This window comes from Astyanax mexicanus, chromosome 14 (assembly GCF_023375975.1).
Source record: "Astyanax mexicanus isolate ESR-SI-001 chromosome 14, AstMex3_surface, whole genome shotgun sequence".
NCBI classification, from domain to species: domain Eukaryota; kingdom Metazoa; phylum Chordata; class Actinopteri; order Characiformes; family Acestrorhamphidae; genus Astyanax; species Astyanax mexicanus.
The window spans coordinates 32,574,813-32,596,032 of record NC_064421.1 but is presented as its reverse complement, the minus strand read 5'-3'; the positions used below and the strand labels follow the sequence as shown (position 1 = coordinate 32,596,032).

General features: G+C 37.8%; 1 protein-coding gene across 2 annotated transcripts; it reads left to right on the top strand.

The window, feature by feature from the left end:
• The first annotated feature begins 1,891 nt into the window (after window positions 1-1,891).
• On the top strand, window positions 1,892-21,156 carry arhgef33 (Rho guanine nucleotide exchange factor (GEF) 33). 2 transcript variants are annotated; one of them, XM_022672739.2, is made up of 15 exons: window positions 1,892-2,191; window positions 4,773-4,816; window positions 5,523-5,687; window positions 7,538-7,635; window positions 7,729-7,838; window positions 8,049-8,159; window positions 9,320-9,446; window positions 9,540-9,672; window positions 10,107-10,214; window positions 11,833-11,925; window positions 14,163-14,380; window positions 15,077-15,148; window positions 16,806-17,445; window positions 18,286-18,422; window positions 19,884-21,156. In XM_022672739.2, exons 1-15 carry the CDS (start codon window positions 2,170-2,172, stop codon window positions 20,011-20,013), a joined length of 2,208 nt encoding a protein of 735 aa, XP_022528460.2. In that variant the 5' UTR covers window positions 1,892-2,169; the 3' UTR covers window positions 20,014-21,156. The 2 variants fall into 2 exon arrangements, with proteins under 2 accessions (XP_022528460.2, XP_022528461.2); XM_022672740.2 differs by having other exon boundaries at window positions 1,893-2,191; window positions 7,732-7,838.
• The last annotated feature ends 64 nt before the right edge of the window (window positions 21,157-21,220 follow it).

Below are 21,220 nucleotides of genomic sequence, written 5' to 3'. Positions count from 1 at the left end.
GTTTAACTCCAATGACCATGGATCAGCTTTATGACAGTCAGCTACATCTCTGCTACACTGTAGCTCACACACACTAACACACTCCCAGTCATCTGCCCTGTCACACCCCAGCCTGCGGAACACTCTCTCTGATAGCGTCAAAACGATTACAGAGCTTGCATCACGATTTTAGAAAGAGCCTCAGTACACACGTACACGCACACGTGCATGCACACACACACACAAAAACACACACACACGTGTGCTCCAGAGGAAGAATCAGAACTTTGTTTAGTGGAGAAGCTGATTTGTGAGAAGACAGTGACCTTCTGAAAAATACTCCTTCTGTTCAGCATCTGAGCAACCTTACACACACACACACACACTCTCACACACACACACACACACACACACACACACACACACACACACACACAGACTGCTCATGAGCTCATGACTGCGGTAAAGCATCAGGAGATGTGTAAGACCTGAGAACAATTTCCTGCTCGTGGTGAAACAGAGTCCAAGGGAAACTTAATACATTCTATTAATTGCCGTTTTATTACCAAATTTCTATCTGTATACTGTTCAAAAGTTTGGAATCAGTATGATTCAGTATCTCCAGTATGAGTATCCAGCATGTATCCCATAAGAATGATATACATTCCTGTCTAATAACGGTCTATTATTCAGTAAGATGGTTTAATAAGAAAACACCCAGAATAAGGTCCTAATAAATTAATATATAGAATTAAGTTTAAATAAAACACGTTTCCTGAATTAATTGTAATGAAATGAACATCCAGTATGAACTTTCAAAAAATGTAGACAGAAGTTCTAATAAAATAAATTTCAGGTGTAAAGTTCTAATAAAATTAGTATTCACCGTGCATTTATAATAAAATAAAATTAATATCCAAAATAGATTTGTTTTAAAATGAATATCCAGAATAAAAATATAATAAAATTTAAATTGAGTAGAAATATCTAAATAAATTAATTTCCTTTATGAATTTCTTCACTTCTGAAGTTCTGAAAAAGTAATAATAATTTTAATATCCAGAATGAAGTTCTAATAGCTCAACAAATTTCCATTTTTTTTTATCCAGATGTGAATCTCTATGCTTTATGCTTTAATAACTGAATATCTACAATAGGTTTTGTAATAAATTAAAAATCAGAATGGAGATCTAATAATTTTAATCATAACCATCATCAAGAACAAACTAATATTCAGAATGACATTTTAGAATAAAATAAATATTTATATACAAAAATATATATTTATATACAAAAAAAACTAGATTTCCCATAATTCCCCACACACCCTGTTGACATTTCTGCTCCTCAAACCTTTAAATGTTGCATGAGGAATTTAACAGTATCTATTAAATCTGTGTATGAATGAGGTTTCTGATAAAATAGCCAGTCAGTGTAAATGTCATGTACTGCACTATGCTGTTCTGAAATGTCTTTGTCCTGTACTATCTGCTGAGGGCTGTTGGTGTGTGTGTGTGTGTGTGTGTGATGATAATCTGTAAAGGGTGTGTGTGTGTTTGGTGTGTTACTGCTGGGTGTTTAGGCTCTGCTGCTTTATTTAGACGTGTTGAGCAGTTTTAAGACTGTCCTGCCATGAGTCACTTCATTAAAACTGTATATGACAATATAAGACATCTGCGTTGAGTGTGTGTGTGTGTGTGTGTGTGCGTGTGTGTATTTCCTAATCCCTTGTTTTTATGTGTGAGTTCTGCCTGTCTGCAGTTCATGGTAAATTTGTCTTAAAGGTTGAAGAGGAAATTGAATCGTCTGTTTTTATGAAGGAGGAGTGCATCTCTTCCCCTCTCTCCCTCTTTCTCTCTCTCTCTCTCTCACCCCCTCCCTCATCCCTTCATTTCTCCACTTACTGTAAAACAAGGCCTCTTTTTGTCCAGAGCCTCATCAGACTCACATGTTTCAGAAGAGAGGGAACGGATAGGTGGAACAGAGGAAGAAAAGGAGTGAAGGAGAAGAAAGTGATCTAAGAAAGCTCAGACTCTTGTGGACACTGAAGGCCAGGCTTTTGAGATCTGAAGTCTAAAGAAAGCTGAGAGGATTTTAGATGCAAATAATAATAATAAGAAGAAGGACGAGATTCCAGAAGTGGACTTAGAGCTGGAGTTATAGCTCTTGGATTTAGAACATCAGTGGACCATGGAGAACGGCAAAGTGGAAGGTGAAGTCAATGAGCCAAAGCCATTTATCCATAAATCCTATCTTTTGTACAATTTATTTGGATTCAGATGTTTAAAAATGTGTCTTTTGTGGTATTTGTGGTATAATTACAACTAAAAATGTCCACTTTAGGACCATATTTAGTTGATAACTGGTTTTATAGTTGGTATAACCTGATCTTTGATGGTCAGTGTGGTTGAAAAGCTGTTTTGTTTAGTTTCAGACTAAACTGGTAAGCAATATGGCATAGCTGTTTGATTAGTTTGGTAAATCTGGGTTTATTATAGTGGTAGACTAGTAGGACAATGATGGTCAGGTTGGTCATGCTGGTCAACCAGCCTGTGCATGTTGGTTGACCCACTAAACTATCAACTCCAAAAAAAAAACAGGCATTTTTATTATAAAACCAACAAAAAACAAGCATCTCCGTTTTTGTTTACTACATAATTTGAAGACACAAACTGTCCCCTACACTGTTTCAAAATTTCTTAATGAATAGACCAATAGAAATTCTCCAAAATTACCTGAAATAAACTTTTTACATTGATGTCCACTGAAAATTTTGAAGGTTTATGTTAAGGTTTTTAATTGGACAGCGACAATGTGTTGAGTTATCATAATTTGCATGTGTGTTTTTAGCCATCTAAGAGGGTTTCTGCTGTTCCTAATCCCTCATGCAGTTGCTTGCTTATCATTTCAGAACACCATTCCGGTAACTGCCACACTTCCCCTGAGCTTTAATTTCTTAATGCTAATTCAGACAGTGGAAATTGTGAGCTGGAATTTCTTTGATATTTTTTATAGAATCTCCTTGACTTGAAGGCATCAGTTAGCATCATCAAATCTTCAGTCAGCTGCTTAGGGCCTGTTGTTAATGAGTGTAACCCTTTCATACACTGTGTTCATTACAATTGACGTCATGTATTTTTTTTTATTTTTATATTTTTTATTTTTAGAATGTTTTGTGGCACATAACACTAATTAAGACCCATTGTTTTTCAGAGTAGACCATGAACAAGGCAATTAAAAGGTTTACAAGCCAATGAAACAGTAGCTTAGCCCCGCCCATTGCAGTGGAAAAAAGACAGCAACCTAGACATTAGGGCATGGCAGCACTAGAGCAAGCAAGGCAAAGTAAGAGATTTTTTTTTTTTTAATATTTGTGAGAAGTGTTTAGAACACTTTTTAATCATGCTTTGGGATGTGTTTAACAAAAAGCCTGTGTTTAACAAAAAGTTAAACACAGGCTACCAATGCAATGATATTAAAAAAAGCTATAAAATATTTGAATTATTTGGATTTATTTGTGTTATATGGATTTTAAATTCGAATAGTAAACTCTTCTTTTATGTGCATTTCAGACACGTCTCTTTTTCCATCACTTGAAGATAATTCAGGTCTGAAAGCGTTAAGAAGTGCAAGTGCAAATGCTGAGGACCTTGATTACTTGATTATCTCAGGCCTAAAGTATGTTACCAGCTTTAATAAAGAACTAATCAAGTAAGCTGAATCCAAATATCAATGTTGGACTCATTCAAGCAACTGTCCAAAATATCTGAGAATTAAGGTAGTAAATTCCAATAAGACATGATATAAAAATATAGCAAAGAATTTTCAGCTGTAGTGTCTAAAATCTGGAATGTTATCTGGAAATGGCAGTTCCGGGGAACTGTGTGGCTACAGTATGTTAAGACTGCCTGAAAAATTAGATTTCTTTCTTAAATCAGATCTGGTGAGATGGCTTTCTGCACTGTTATTTGCAAATGTGATCAGATCAGATTTGAGTTTCTGGTTATCACAAACCTATCCATGTGGGTTGGTGTGGCGACAACATAGACATTAGTAACTCTGTAGCCATACTGTTGGATTAGATAGATGCATGGATGGATGGATGGATGGATAGATAGATAGATTCTATCTAGATTCCATTCCTTGTTCTTTTGACTACCAAAATTCTATCTGGATCCACCAGTCTAGATATCTTAAAGAGTCAGATGAGGACAACCTTACCTGAGACCTTGTCACAGACCTCAAAATATAAAGTAAAATAAAATACTACAGAACTCAAACAGAGGAGCCAGACTAGTTTAAAAAAACTAGTACTGTGGACTGATCAAGTTGGCGAATAACTTTTTAGCCACAATCAACAAAGGTATGTTTGGAGAAAAATAGTAACAGTGCATTTCATAAAGAAAGAACACCTTGCCAACTGTGAAACATGGGGGTGGATGTATCATGTGTTGGAGTTGTGTTGCTGCCAGTGGCTCTTATAAAACTGCATGGGTGGAGAGAAAATAATGGAGAAAAATCTAAATATACCTCAATCTCACAATGGACTACCAGAAGAGTTGGCAACTGAAACTTTTGGAATGTTTTGACAACTCCTGACCTACATATTAGAATATATGTGGATATACCCTAAACAAGGTATGCAGTGAAAGTAACCAGGGGCTGAGAAAAAAGTAATATAGTGCATTTCATTAAAAGAACACCTTGCCAACTGTGAAACATTTGATTGTGATTAAAAGTGTGATTTTCTGTGTATGTGTGTGTGTGTAAAACATTTCTGTTTGATCTCTCAGATGCAGACGGACACATGGATGATACAGACTTGCACATGATTCAGGTAGAGAAATCTGTAGCTTCCTTTAGTGCCTCTTTTACTGCTCTCTCTCTCTCTCTCTATCTCTAATGGCTTTCACATGATCACATCCTTGATTTGTTAGTGTGTGTGTGTGTGTGTGTGTAGTGGGGACGGTCATGTAGGCCACCATTCAAGTAAATTGATTCACTTACCTCCTCATTTCTGAGGTCACTGAGGACACACACACACACACACATATAAACACACACATAAACACACTTAAATCATTGCTGTTCAAATCGCAGACAATGAGTCTTAATGGCGAGAGTGTGACTGAATTGTAGCCACATTTAGCTTGACCCTCTGCTACTATAATCACATTAAAGTACACGTCCTGCACACACACACACACACACACAGCCTGAACATCTGTGCACACTCTGATGTGAACTCTTCAGTCTTCATATAAAGAATTCCTCTCATTCACTCCTTCAATCACTCTTCAGTTCTTCTTCACTCCATCCTCTTCTGTGTCCTCACATCACTCCTTCTTTGCAGTTTTCCACAGTAGATACCTCTGGTCTACACATGCCTTTCCGCCTCCGTCCTAATTTAATGCTCATTTTCTAACCTAGCTAGTGCACTAAGTAGGGAGCAAAGATCCACTTGAGCTCTCAAATACGTTGCATTCTAATCTGCATCATTTAAAGCAATGAACTTTATGCATGTTGACTCAATTCTTTTGCAGTTGCAGGCCTTGTGGGCGGAGCTAAAATCCAGTCTAGGAAGCGTGGTCCAGGAAGTCTCAGCTTTGCAGCAGAGCAACATTCGACTGGAGGAGAAGGTCTCCGCCTACCAGAGAGACACTGGCGAGAAGATACTGTCTCTGAGAAACACTTTGAACACACTTCAGGTACACACACTCACACATACACTTACCAGGCTTGGTAAGTAATGCGTTATGTAACAGCGATATACAGCTCTGGGAAAAAAAATAAGAGATCACTTAAAAACAATGAGTTTCTTAGATTTTACTACATTAAAAACCTCTGGAATATAACCAAGAGAAAGATGGAGGATCACAAGCCATCAAACCAAAATGAACTGCTTGAATTTTTGCATCAGGAGTGGCATAAAGTTATCCAAAAGCAGTGTGTAAGACTGGTGGAGGAGAACATGCCAAGATGCATAAAAACTGTGATTAAAAAACAGGGTTATTCCACCAAATATTGATTTCTGAACTCTTAAAATTTGAGTTTCCCAATTTCTGCAAATAAATGCTCTAAATGACAATATTTTTATTTGGGATTTGGGAGAAATTTTGTCTGTAATTTATAAAATAAAACAACAATGTTTACTCAAACATAAACATATAAATAGCAAAATCAGAGAAACTGATTCAGAAACTGAAGTGTTTTTTTTCAGAGCTGTATATTATAAGAGTACAAATACAAATACAAAAAAACAAATAACTCTAATTTATTACATTAACAGTAAAATTATGAGAAATAACATAGAGAGAATACATTACACCTTAAATAGAATATATAGCAGATACTTCCTTGTTTGTTTCTAATTATATAAGTAAACACCTGATTGTAATACTTTGTTGTAATTGTTTACCGTGGCTTCTGTCTTCTTTATGATTCAGATGGAGCTTTAGTGACTTGATGACTTTTTATGGCATAAAACCCATATGGGATGACCCTCCATTGTGATGTCATTAAGCCCGTTGTCATAATGCCATTGTGACAGCACACCATTGGAATGACACTCCATTGTGATGTCATAAAGGCATTTGTGATGTCATAATGACCATTGTGATGGCAGTCCATTGTGATGGCACCCCATTTTGAAGGCCTCCATTATGTCATATTGCCCATTGTGATATCATAATGTCCATAATGATGACACTCTTTCGTGACTGCACCCTAATGTGATGTCATAAAGGTCATTGCCAGAATTCCTAGAAAGTATCAGAATTGAAAACATATCAGAATTCCTAGAAAGAATTAGAATTAGAAACATATCATAGTATTTTCCACAGATACAGGGTCATGTGTTTATGTGTAAATAATTACAGAATATTCTAAACTATGTTTAATCACTCGAAACTCAAAACGTCTACTGCAGGCCAGTTAATTCGATTTTTTTAGATGACGATGCTGTTTATGCAGTTCTAAGCTGTTTCAGCCACATGTCATAATTGTTTTATGATAAATTTAAAATGAACAGTATAACCCCTACAAATCATTTTTACAATCTTTTTACATTAACTTTAAAAATGTAAGATTATCCATTTTGCTGCAAAGTTCCCATTTTGGAGATCATTTGAAGTTTTTCAGCATAACATTGTAGAAAGAGAATTACTTTCATTAAGATATAAGACTGACCACACTAGTGACCAGCAGTGACTAGTGTGACCATGTTGGTCAACTGTGCCACCATGCATGCCATAAAAGAATTGTCAGGACCCAGCATGCCAGCCAGATCCCACTGGCCCAGTCAAATGACCAGGTCAAGATGCTTGTACTAATTGTCCAGATTGACCTACCCAGACTTGACTGAAAACATATTCTATAAAGACCAAGAGCTAAGCTGGTCAAACATCTTAACCAAATCCTGCTTGCCAGTACTGGGTATAGTTCTGGTTTTAAAAGATTATTGTCTTTTGCCAACTATTAACAAGCTTAGCCTATTAGCTTGTAGCTTGAGGAACAAACATGGGGTCAAGAGGATCATGCACATGTAATTTGCCTGCAGGAGGACATGAGCAGCGCTCTGACTCAGATCACAGAGCTCAGCTGTTCACAGAAAGGTTTACAGAGAGACATGGAGCTCCTGCAGAACACGCAACACAGGTAACACACTAGTATGTATACACATACATGTAAACACACATATTATACACACTCTTCCTCTGCTCTGGCTAAACCTCTTACCTGTGTGATCAGCAGAAAGTTCTCCAGAGGGGAGGAGCTAATTGATGGCCACACCCAACTCTGCAGTCAAACAGAACTGAGCCTCATTCAGCATTTCATCAGCAGCCTTCCAGGCAACCAGAGTGAGTATTAGTACTGTATATCTGAAACTAGAACAGAAGATGAGAAGAGTATGGGTACCACATATTCTGTTAAACATGGTGGAGGGTGGGATTCCTGCACAGTTTTGTCCTTCTCAGGCCCTCCAGATTTAAGATGTTAACTATCAGATTGGACACATCATATCAGTTACAGTTGGTTACTGTGTGTGTGTGTGTGTGTGTGTGTTTTAGACTCTAATTCTGAGCAGGACAGCAGTGCTTTGAGAAATCGTTCCAGATCTCCAGTGTGGAGAGAGAGGAAAGACAGTCGAGATCTTACAGAACTGAACAACCAGGAGCTGAGTGAGTCTCTAAGTTGATGTAAAAAAGTATATTTAATAGTAATAGTTATCTATTTATCTAGTTATCTATTAACTGTGAATTGATTATGAAGTGTTACCTCATGATATGACTTGAGGGTGCTCATACCTGTATAAGTTGTAAGGTGTTATCTTGTGAGTCCTGATATTGGGTTGCAGATGTATGGGACATTCCATTTTCAATATTTGTTGACACAGAATTACATTGCTGACACGTCAATGGGCTCACACACTTAGCTCGCTCACCATGTCTCCAAACACGTAAACACACAAGATAAGGGACAAGACAACACCCATGCTCACTGTACATCAGCTCATTATACATTTACACATTTCTCAGCATTTAAATCACACATTTATTGCTTACCTTGTCTTTGGAGAGAGAAAGCAGATAGCGAGTTACCACGAGCTAAAGCCAGGGTTGCCAGGTCCGGCAAAAAACGACCAAAGTCCGTCTAAAACCCACCTGTCAGAAGTTTACACTAGCTCAATATATAATGTTGCCACAGACATTCACAACACAATACATGTTCTTTTTGAACTGTCTGCAATAAAGGCTGTTTGGTGGCTGTGATAAATATAAAAGTAGCCTAAAATATTCATCTGAGCCCAGTTTGGTGGGAAAACTGCAAACCTGGCAACTCATGAGTGCAATACAAAGGGAAATCTTAATACTAAAAGACATAAATATTAATAAATAAATGAATAATATAGAAATAATTAACAGACTAAATAGCAGTTGACATACATAAAAAAACATTAGTTGCAAACATAAGTTCTTATACATTTTCCTCTCAATAAAATCATTACAAATAACTTTTTTACAATGGAAGAGATTGATAACATTGTTGATTAAACCATTGTAAAATTTAAAGTAATATTGTCTGTTAAAATTTAAATTTCAATTGAAATTATTATTCGATTAATCAAAAAAATAATCGCCAGATTAATTAAATTTAAGACTACTAAAATCGTCTTTAATTGCACCTACTCAACAATCATATCCTGCAGTGCAGTCAGTGCCGTGTCTTTTAACTATTATTGGACATGCCAAAAGTCATGAGATAAAATATTAGTTCCTGTTCCATAATTTTTGGCATGTCTACAGGTCAGTATATGTGTGTGTGTGTTGGGCTCGTGCAGGTCGAAGGCAGATGGCTGCTTTGGAGCTGCTGGAGTCTGAGAGAGTGTACGTATCGTATCTGTCTCTGCTGCTGAAAGCCAACATCAACTTTAATGGCTGTGAGACCAACAACCTTAAAGACAAACGGTAAATAATTTAAATTATATTAAATTTTTGGTATGCTATTTGGTAAGCTGTGTTAATATAATAAACATCTTATTCTATCTATTTTTCTCTCAGGCTATTTCCTTCCTGCTTGCGCTTTCTGATCCAGCAACATCTGGAGCTTCTGCACCTCCTGCAGGAGCGTGTGCTGAAGAGCCACTGGCAGGGCATCATGGGAGATGTATTTCTGAGGCTCACCAGTAAAGAGGTGCTGTAGAGCTTTTGTTAACCTGAAACTGACCAAAAATATCAGCTCCTGAAATACTGAAAAGAGAGTCTCACAAAAAGCTATATGTTAAAATGTTTGTGAACAAGCCTTCTAATGAATGCATTTAGTTACTTTAGGTTGTACCCATTGCTGACACAGATGTGCAAATGCACACATACAGCTTGTCCAGTTTCTGTAGAGAAATACTTACCATAACGTAGAACTCTCTAGAGCAGAAAAACATGAACTTGGACAGTAGAGACAGTTACTCCAACAAAAGCAAGATCAACAGTTTATAATACCATCAGTTTAAGAGGAAACCGTAAATAAGCCAATACATATGTCCCAATACTTTTGTCCATGGAGTGTGTAATTTATTTTGTCGACTAATGGCTTCCAGAGCTTTATGAGCTGAACATTTGTGTGTTTTACAGAGTGATTTTCTGGACCACTACATCTCTTATTTGAAAGAGCTGCCAGAGTGTCTCTCAGTCGTCAGCTTGTTTTCTTCAAACTCCTCAAAGCCAGGAGGCCTACTAGAGGTATACACTAACACAACACCCACCAACATAGACACTCATAAACCGACAGAACAATACAGGCCCACTATAAAGGCTACTCAGGCCTTTGCAGCCACTATCTTCAGACCAAATTAACACCTACAGTAGATTAACTGCCCCCAGATCAGGACCCAAGACAATTTTCTCTCTACTTTATGTCCTGAGCTGCCCCCTGCTGTCTTCTCGATGCTGGTGCAAGTCCATTTATGGCTGGGTGCTGATGCATGTCTACCTCTGGATCAGGCTCTTCCCACTGTGTAAACTCACCAGTGTTTGCCACAATCCTCCTAACTCTTTTGTTTTTTCATTTTTCTTTCATTACCTTTCTTTCCATTTGTCTATCCCAGGATTTCTTTGTGTTTACTATGGAACCATTTTTTAGGGTTAAAAATATTAACCCGCATCCCCTATGTTACAGTTGGGGTAGGTGTGGGATCCAAGTGCAGAGCAGATAGGGAGATTTAAATAATGAATATATAATGAATATATTTATATATATATATATATATTTATATACGTATATGGATATAGTTCTATTATTTATTATTCAGTTCTAGTAATGGTTTTGAAATAATAATGTTATAGGTGTTGTGTTTCTCCAAAGAGATTTGAGAATGGGTGAGAAAAAGATGTGTGAGAAAAAAGGCGGGAAACAGAACAAAGGAAATGTCATAAAATGGCATGTACCAAAAAAAGACAGCTTTCAACTTCAAATAAACCAAATTAAAACACAACCAAACTCAAAACTGGCTGAGCACCACTCACTCCTCTCTTTATGCTCTCTTTTCTTTTATTTTGTTATACCCTCTACTACCGGTCACCCCTCTGTAAAGGTGCAACAGTGGGATCTGGATGACTGAGGTTTATTTAGGGTAGTGCACAGGTGCAGCTGGTTGATGCTGATCACCGCTGGGGATTCTGGGAGTTAGTTCTACCATTTCCTCCCCTATGTCTACCAGTCCCCCTGCTGGCAGTCTGCGGTGCAGCACTGCCCATCACACCCTACCCCTCTCAAAAAAAAAAGATAGTAAAAAGATATTGTAGCGTCCGGCTGGACACACTAAAAGGATGGACAAGAAAGACGTTAACAGTCCTCACTTTATTCCTGGAACTGTTGGCTGCAACCATGCCAAAATAACAGCAGGCTAGCAAGCTAACAAGCTAAAACTAGAACTCGGGCTGAACACACACACTCACACACCCACATACACACTCTTGCTGTGAAAGTAACTGATAAAGTAATGTCAAAATAACTTAGTTACTTTTAAAATCAAATAATCCATAAAGACACTAAGTTACTTTTTAAAGGAGTAATCAGAAATCAGATCACTTTTTTTAAAGTAACTATGCCATCACTGATCAGGAACCACAGGATAAGAACCCCTGTTTTGTTGCTTTCCGCAGTATTAAGAAACCCTTTTCCCACTGTTCTGTACTGATGCTCCGGATCTAATCAGAGACTAGACTAACCCATGTCAAAAATGTGAACAAATATTTTTTTTTTCTAACAGAGTATGTTACAGTATAATACAGTATTAATAGTTAGGTTTATGAAAGCATTAGGTTCTAATTGGCTGTGCTTAATTTTTATTCAATATAGGGTGACATCACTGGTGACGATACACGCCCATCCCTGCACACTCTTCTTCTCCAGCCCGTCCAGCGTGTCCCAGAATACCTTGGGCTCCTGCAGGTCAGTGCAGTATTGATGGTTTATTGTGACGAGGGGGTTCTACAGATGTTGATCGGCTACTATTAGATTTACTGAACACTTCTGCTCAGTGTAAAGATTTACAGATTTAGGTCTGGAGTTCGCACCATGACATGCTGACTGTCCGGGGATATCAGTATATATACTTGATATATATAAGTGTTACTCCAAGGGGCAGCTTGGGATCGTTTACACCTGTTTAAGTTACAAGTGAAGAGCTACAAGTAAAGATGATACAAAACCCTTTTTCTATGCAGTAAAATCAGTTTAACGTTATTTACATTCTGAAAACCTTGAGGGCTGTGGAGATTTTTACAGGACACTTGGAGAATCTGCCTGTCCAATCTCTACTCCACTTCATAAATTCAGATCAATAAGAGGAACCAACTTGAAATTTGCATGTTTGAAAATAAACATAAAAACTCAACAACTGTAATAAAAAACAAAAGGGTTGGAAGATGAGAACTGTCTGATTTTTATTCAGAAAAAAAAATATATATATATAAGAAAGCGCCAACTTTTTGATTTTATAAATTATATTTCGACAGATTTGGCAGATTTACTTTTATATTTTTCTATATTTTTATTTTAAATACAATTAAGATTAGATTTTTTCAGTAAAATTTCTTTTTAAAACAGGACTTTTTATGTAATGCTTGAATAGAAATTGTCAGGGCCAGACAAGGATGAGACTTGTGCGGATACAAATAAATAGCTTTATTAAAAGAGCAAGATCTTACAAGAATAGTCAAGACAAACAGGTTCAGTACCAGTGAGACGTAGCAGAGAGAAACCATACCATAAACTAGTGATGGGTTCGGCAACACTGATGCGTCGGCACATGCGCCGAGCTCCTAGAGCAAACTCTGCGTCGGTGCGCGTATCGGTCTCAGCAAGTCACATGACCGATACAGGAACTGTTTCGAAAGGACACTAACGTGACAAACTGTGTTTATAAGGAAGCGCATCTGTCTGGATGCATCTGCCAAAAAAATCACTGCGGTACATCGACTGATGTGTGGGATCATTTTGATCTTACATCGAAAACTAAGGTATTTGTTTTAATTGCGTTGTTGTTTAATCTGGTTTCTTTCAGAGCTTCAACTTGATCTATCTGATTCCAAATTCATCTTAAATTGACTAGCTTACTATTAATATTATTATTACTATTATTTTTACTATTAAAAACCGTCATATTTAAACAAATCCACCTCCTCAATGCTGGGGCATTATAGGGCCAAACATGAGAATGAAGTCCCAGATAGACCTAGGATGAACTCAGGTATACAACCATAAAAAAAAAAAATTGTGAAGAAAAAAAAAAACAGTCAACAAGCATCCTCATTCCAAATGTTACATGTTCACATTATTTCACATTAGTTCACATTATAAGAATATCAACGATATTTTAAATGTAACTGCATATATGAAATAATATAATATACAATGCAATATTTTGTACAATAGTCCGTCAACTAGGTTGCCTGTAGGGATTTGTAAGGTCCAGTAGGTGTCAGTATTCAGTGACACAGTATCGACACAGTATCAATACAGTTTCCAAACGGGTCGAAGCGCTTCATGACGCCTCATCTACCCATCACTACCATAAACGGGTAACAGTCCAGAGTTCATACACGGGTAGGCAGTATCACAGAGAAGGCAGTAATTCAAAAATGAATAAACAGTCCAGGTCATACACAGTAATCCAATAGGAGGGCGCAGGCAAAAATCAATGTCGGAAAAACACAAAAACAGGATCATACACGGGATATCAAACAAGGGCAATAGAAACGCTTTGTAATGCAGGATAACCAAACAGATACTCGGCAAGGGGTGAACGTGAGCATGGTCCTTAAATACTTACGGTAATCAGTACTTGGGACTTCCTGGAGGTGTCATGCGGTGTGTCATGTGATCGGGAGTGACCGTGATGTCATGGTGTGGTGCGTTCTGGGTATTGTATTTGGAAGCTTGGAAATCGCAGGTAGAGCGATTGGGGGACACAGGTGTGCTTTCAGCACCAGACATGACAGAAATCCTCAAGGAGAAGATTTCTCAAGGTGTGTAATATCAGGCAGAAACAAAAAAAAAAAACAACCTACAACTAGCCGAATAACTCCATTGCAAAACTAAAGAACCAAAAATACCCAATAAATATGACTAGTGGATTTGATAACAAATATGTTTAGCACTTAAAATTTTGTGTGTGTGTGTTCCAGAGCCTGTTGCGGCAGACGGAATCAGATCACCCCGACTATTACCTGCTCCTGGTGTGTGTGCAGCACTTGCGCTCCTTCACCACCCAGTACAACCCCCTCCTTCAGCACAACCAAGAGCTCCTCACACACTCACACACACACGCTGCACGAGAGCGCACACACAACCTGTGCACACATCAGCAGGAGCGGGCCACTCACACTCGCAAAGAACTCAGCAGGTACGGCAATGATAACTTATACAGCAACTTTTTGTTTTTGAAACATTTGTTATATTAAATGGATTTCCAAAATGTGTGAATCCTTACACGTCTAGATTGTTCTGTACACTATACAGTACCAGTACTGGGGGTGAACGAAGGTGGGCTTTTCCATAAATGTCTGTAATCGTTATGTTTCACTACAACCCAAGTCCAGTTTACACCAGTTTTCTCATTTAAGGTGGAGCTGAACTTTGTAGAACTAAACTTGGAGCACTTTACTTTTTAAGGTAGAATGGAATAGTAATGCACTCTGTATTGTGTATTAGTGTATTTGGGGAAGTTTAAATGAGTAATCATTATGTGTTCACCATGCACTGTTCTGCTTCAAGGTTTGGTTGATGTATGTTAACTGTGGTGCTGTGAAGCTTTTAAGGTTGTAGAGAGCCTGTTTGCACTTCTAAATATCTTCCGGTAGATGTGGTTCCTATCATTTATTAACAATCTAACCTTTAGCATGTCCGGAAGGATAGTTTCGCTTTATCTTCTGATTGATATGGGGCACTAACACTCCCTATCATGATGTAAGAGGGATACGGGGCCTTAATTAATGTGTGGGGCTCTATGCTGGTTGCAACCCACTATCAATATCACCCATTATAACACCCAGCCCTGGTTGTGTGTGTTCTGAAACTAGCCTGCTATGCTCTGTTTTAGATCATCAGTAAAGCAGCTGTATAAAGTGGATTATGAGAGTTCTTCAAACTACAGCACCGCCAGCGCACTAATGTGAGTAATCACCAACAAAAACACCACTACTTTCATAACATCACCCCTCAACTACCCGAAGCTAACCCTATTCCCAGAAACCCAGATCAATTTATTTTTAAGATTTATTTTTCATTTTCAGCCATCTTTTCTTCCCACTTTTTAGCTAGGCCACCCATTCAGCTGCTAGTCAGCTGTATATACCACACAAGGAGGGCGAAGACTAGCACATGCCTCCTCCAATACATGTGAAGTCAGCCACCGCCTCTTTTCGAACTGCTGCTGATGCAGCATTGCTGAGTAGCACCACAGCGCGCTCGGAGGAAAGCGCAGCGTCTCGGTTCCGATACATCAGCTCACAGACGCCTTGTGCTGATCGGCATCACCCTTAACACCCTCTACCCACCCAGAGAGAGTCCAATTGTCCAACTGTGCTTTCTCAGGGCTCCGGCAGCTGATGGCAAGCTGCATGACCGGGATTCAAACCAGGGATATCCCAATCATAGTGGCTGTGTTTAGCACCCCTTAAATGTAACTTAATTAACTTAAATAATGACTAGAATCATCTGTGTGGCAAGATTCACACATTTTTTGCCCATCACAGATACAGTGGGAAAAATACAAATTTGACACACTTCATTTTTCAAGTTTTCAAGAATGGAGAGGTCTATAATATTCATCGTAGATAAACTTAAACTCATAATGAATCTAAAAATAATTACCTACCAACCAGCAACAGTTCTGGCTCTTACAAACCTGTTAAGGATGATTCTGAGAAAGGTCAGGAATCAGTCCAGAACTACACTCGATGACCTGATCAATGACCTGATGACCTCATGGCAGCACATGCCCAGAGGAGGCATGAGAGAAGGTCATGTGGTCAATTGAGACCATATTAGAGCTTTTTGGTATCAACTACACTCATCGTGTTTAGAGGAAGAAGCAATACAAGTACAACACCAAGAACACTGTCCCAACTATGAAGCATGGGGGTGGAAACATCATACTCTGGGGGTGCTTTTCTACAAAGGGGACAGAATGACTGCACTGTACCAAAGGGAGGATGAATGGGGTCATGTATTTTAAGATTTTGGACAACAACCTGCTTGCGTTAATAAGAGCATTGAAGATTGGTCATGGCTGGGTCTTCCAGCATGACAATGACCTAAAACACACAGCCAGGGGAACTAAGGAGTGTAATTACAACCAAAGGTTTCTGTATCAAATCTTTACTTTACTATTTTTCTATTGTTTTAAATAATTTTTCAATGCTATAAAATGGGAATTAATTATTTTAAAATCATACAATCACACTTAATTTTCTTTTAATTTTTTTTAGATTATCTCACAGTTGAAGTGTACTTATGATAAAATAAGAGACCTCTCTATTCTTTAAAAAACTTTAAAAAATCTAGAAACATTCTGCAAAATTGGCAGTTAATCAAATACTTATTTTCCCCACTTTATGTAACATTGGGTTTTTTCCTTTATTTTTATAGATTTTGCTCTCCTTATCTACTTTTATGACTTGTGAATATCTGATGAAGTCTTATGTAAAATTTATAAAGAAATCTAAAAAATTCCAAAAGTTTCACCACTATATACTGTATATTATGTATTTATAAAAAAAGAAATATCTATATTTCTAAATATCTTTATATTCCTGTCTCTCTGTCAGTGATCCAGTTCACGGCCTCAGACGCGCTAAGCATGCATCAGTCCGCCGCTACCAAGAGTGGGAAGCTGAGCCTCAACGTTATCATAGCGACGTCCCGTCTCCAATTTCCTTTGCGTCCGACTCGGAGTCCCACCTCAAATCTCCGCCTCCTCCTCTCCACAGCATCCCAGAGACAGAGGGCACAGGGTCATCTGCCCTGGCCGATGCCATGGGGGCGTTTCTTCCTTATGGGGGTGGAGACTCACGTTGCTCAAGCCCCTCCCACTCCTCCGACTCCAGCATTGATATCGCTTTTGTGCGCTGCAGTCCCTCCCCTGGCGCAGGACACCAGTCACACGGTGGTGGGCGGAGCTCTGGGGGCGGAGTTTACAGGTCCAACCGGGGTTGCGTGTCGCCTGACTCGGTTGGCATGATGAGACCACGCCCCCTGCAGGCTGTGCAGAGAAAGAGCAAATCACTGAATGGCCTGCAGATGGACAGCATTGACAGCCACACCCACCAGGTGAGGACCCCCGTCCACCCGAAGCTGGAGCGGCAATCCAGCGGAAAATCGAGGCTGAGGCACAGCAGCCCACAGCGCCGGCACGAAACTCACGCCCACACTGATGCTGAGGAGCTGGCGATACAGATACACAGCAAGGTATGAGGTACAAGGTAGACTTACATATTAACTAACAAACACTCATCATATGCATGAATGTCATTCCAAAATTGGGCTTTCAATTTCTTTTAATTACTTATTTAAACAATGAACATATTGTTTAAATATGCAGAAGTAAGGATGAGGAACAGCGTACAAACTCAAACTGTTAAGCATGGTGGTGGGAGCACTCTAAGGTTGTTTTGCTTCCAGAGGAACTGGTATGGATGCATCTCAAAAACTAAGAATATTATAAAAGGTTACTTTATCACAGTAATTAAGCTTAAAATGTGAAACTCATATTATATAGATGTATTACACACAGAGTGATCTATTTTAAGTATTTATTTCCTTTATTGTTGATGCTTATGGCTTACAGCCAACGAAAACCCAAAAATAAGTGTCTCAGTGCAGTGTTTTCCTGGAAAATCTTACAGCACTTCATGCTTCCCTCTGCTGACAACTTTTACAGAGATGCAAATTTCATTTTTCCAGCAGGACTTGGCACACTGCCAAAAGTACCAGTCGGTCTTATGTAATATTCTAATTTTCTGAGACACTGATTGTTGGGTTTTCATTGGCTGTAAGCCATAATCATCAGCAATAAAATAAATAAATGCTCAAAATAGATCACTTTGTGTGTAATACATCTATATAATATCTGAATTTCACATTTTGAATATTAGCTTCTTGGTCATGGACTTCAAATGCATGGTCCATGCATTAAAAAAAAAGACAATGCAAATCCACATACTGCACACATTACAAAGGCATTGCCCTGGTTGGTGTTGAATCAATAATGACTAAAATTACTTACGTGTGTTGTTTCTCCTGACTCAGGATACTGGGACCCCGATATGGGAGGATTTGAAGTGGAGGGGAACGTCTGAGGACGGAGAACACACCCCTCTGAGTGAGCGCAGCAGGAAGGAGGGCAAAGGCTTTCGCAGCTCCTTCAAAAAGCTCTTCAAGAAGAAGTGAGAGGAACTCTTATCCTGTGCTTATGGGGTCTTGGAAATTGTAAGATCTTAGATGAATGGGCAAGCAGATGACATCTTATCACAATACATTTTTGCAGGTGTCATTACTGACAAATTATTGGACTTACTTACTTTTATTGATTGTTACATTTTTACCAACTGTCTATTTTTATGTACAAACACTTTTGCAACCAGGAGTGTAAATAAACAGCAAACAACAGTAAAACACAGTGTGTATTGTTACAGTGTGTATTGTGTAAATCCTTAGTAAAAAGAAAGGTGAATTGTGGAGACAAAAATGAATAAAAGTATAGGGACCCAACTATATGTACTAATCAGTCATAACATTAACTGTAATATTAACTCAATAAATATTTATATATGTGTGTGTGTGTAGTTAGACAGATATCTATTTTAACAAATGTTACTTAGGTTTTGACAGATATTATTTGAACTATTTTTGCAAATTCACAGTATAAATTATTTTTTAATAGATTCTAGGACTTTTAAGTGCAAAATAATCAAAATTATTTTTAAAGATGTTATGATATACAGCTCTGGAAAAAATAAGAGACCACTTAACAATGATGAGTTTCTTTGATTTTACCAAATTAAAAACCTCTGGAATATAATCAAGAGGAAGACGGATGATCACAAGCCATCAAACCAAACTGAACTGCTTGAATTTGTGCAGCAGAAGTGGCATACAGTTATCCAAAAGCAGTGACTAAGACTGGTGGAGGAGAACATACCAAGATGCATGAAAACTGTGATTAAAAACCAGGATTATTCCACCAAATATTGATTTCTGAACTCCTAAACTTTATGAATATGAACTTGTTTTCTTTGCATTATTTGAGGTCTGAAAACTCTGCTATTTCTCATTTTCTGCAAATAAATGCTCTAAATGACTTTTTATTTAGAATTTGGGAGAAATGTTGTTCGTAGTTTATAGAATAAAACAACAATGTTCATTTTATTCAAACATGTGCCTATAAATAGCAAAATCAGAGAAACTAATTCAAAAACTAAAGTGGACTCTTAAATTTTCCAGAGCTGTAAATACAAATCAGCCATAACAATAATTTTCTGTGTAAATTATAGTTTTTTTTTTATTTTTTAGGGCTTTTATTTGCAAAACAAAACAAAAATATTTGTAAAATATAATTTTATAAAGATGTCATGATATAAATGTTTATTTGGCTGGCAGGTTTTAAACCCAGTATTCAATGCCATCACTCATGAACCCGTTTCTAGCACCTTCATGTTTACGAGATCTTTTTTTTTTTAATGGTGTATTTATTTGTTTATAAGCATATTCTTTATATCGTCGACCCCTAACCTGACCTGACCCAAGCCTAACACACATACACCTTAATAGAGCTAACATACTACCAATACTTCCACCACTAACATGTTTGCTGTGTGTGTGTGTGTGTGTGTGTGTGTGTGTGTCAGGTCCACTGGGGACAGTAAAGAAAAGGCTGGGGAGAAGGCTGAAGGTCAGAGCAGCAGTGAACTGGAGTCGTCCAGCAGGTCAAACAGAGTAGCCCACCCTGGAGACATTGACAGAGGAACTGCTGTCTGAACACACACACACACACATCTAAAAAGTGACTCTTGCACTAATGCCATCTACTGGATGATTAGGTTTACTACAGTTACTGAGGTGAAGGAATCACATACTATTGGGGTTATTAAAGAAACAAATATGTGTACATACTAGTACATCCCAAAATATTGGAACATCATTAAAAAAAAAAATTTATTTCAGTGATTCACTTTAAAATGTGAAACTCATACATTATATAGATGTATTACACACAGAGTGATCTTTTTTAAGCATTTATTTCTTTTATTGCAAATGATTGACTTACAGCCAATGAAAACCCCAAAATCAGTATCTCAGAAAATTAGAATATTATTTAGGACCAACTGGTACTATTGGCAGTGTGGGCAGTGTGCCAAGTCCTGCTGGAAAATGAAATCTGCATTTCCATAAAAGTTGTCAGCAGAGAGAAGCATGAAGTGCTGTAAGAGTTTTTGGGAAAACACTGCACTGACTTTAGATTTGATAATAAAACACAGTGGATCAACACCAGCAGATGACATGTCTCTCCAAACCATCACAGATTGGTGGAAACTTCACACTAGACCTCAAGCAGTTAGGACTGTGTCTCTCCACTCTTCCTCCAGACACTGATCCCTTGATTTCCAAATGAAATGCAAAATGTACTGATGATCAGTGATGGTTTGGAGAGACATGTCATCTGCTGGTGTTGGTCCACTTTGTTTTATATTAAGTCCAAAGTCAGTGCAGTTTTGTTTTACCCGATAATCTTACTTAAATTACTGTTGCTTACTTTAAATGTGACATGTGCAGGATTAATGGCACACTACATCTCTTAAAGGGTCTAAAATGTGCAGAATTTGTGTATTTGAGTTTGATATATGTAGAGGATTTGTTTATTTATTTTCACTTGCAAAATCGTCAGCTCATGCTCTACTCCTCACTGTTATACTGTTATACTCACTATCATAGCACTCTCAGTTATGACTGTAAATACACAACAATTATATATAGATCTACAATATGAATATTCTGAAGGCACACTATAGTACATAATAATGTTTATCATGCTTGGGTTGGGTTTCATGAAAATATACAGTATTAAAAAAATGACTTCACGTAATTAGTGTTACAGTACATGAACAATTAATACATGTAAAACTACCTTTAATACTAAGACAATAAAAAAGTCCTATATAAAAGGCTAAATGTGAGATTTTCTGCA

Excerpts from the sequence above, each read along its gene's own strand:
- arhgef33 (XM_022672739.2), top strand. The coding sequence starts at position 2,170 with ATGGAGAACGGCAAAGTGGAAG. Across the intron at positions 10,215-11,832 it reads AGCCAGGAGGCCTACTAGAG|GGTGACATCACTGGTGACGA; the intron begins GTATACACTAAC and ends TATTCAATATAG. Across the intron at positions 11,926-14,162 it reads AATACCTTGGGCTCCTGCAG|AGCCTGTTGCGGCAGACGGA; the intron begins GTCAGTGCAGTA and ends TGTGTGTTCCAG.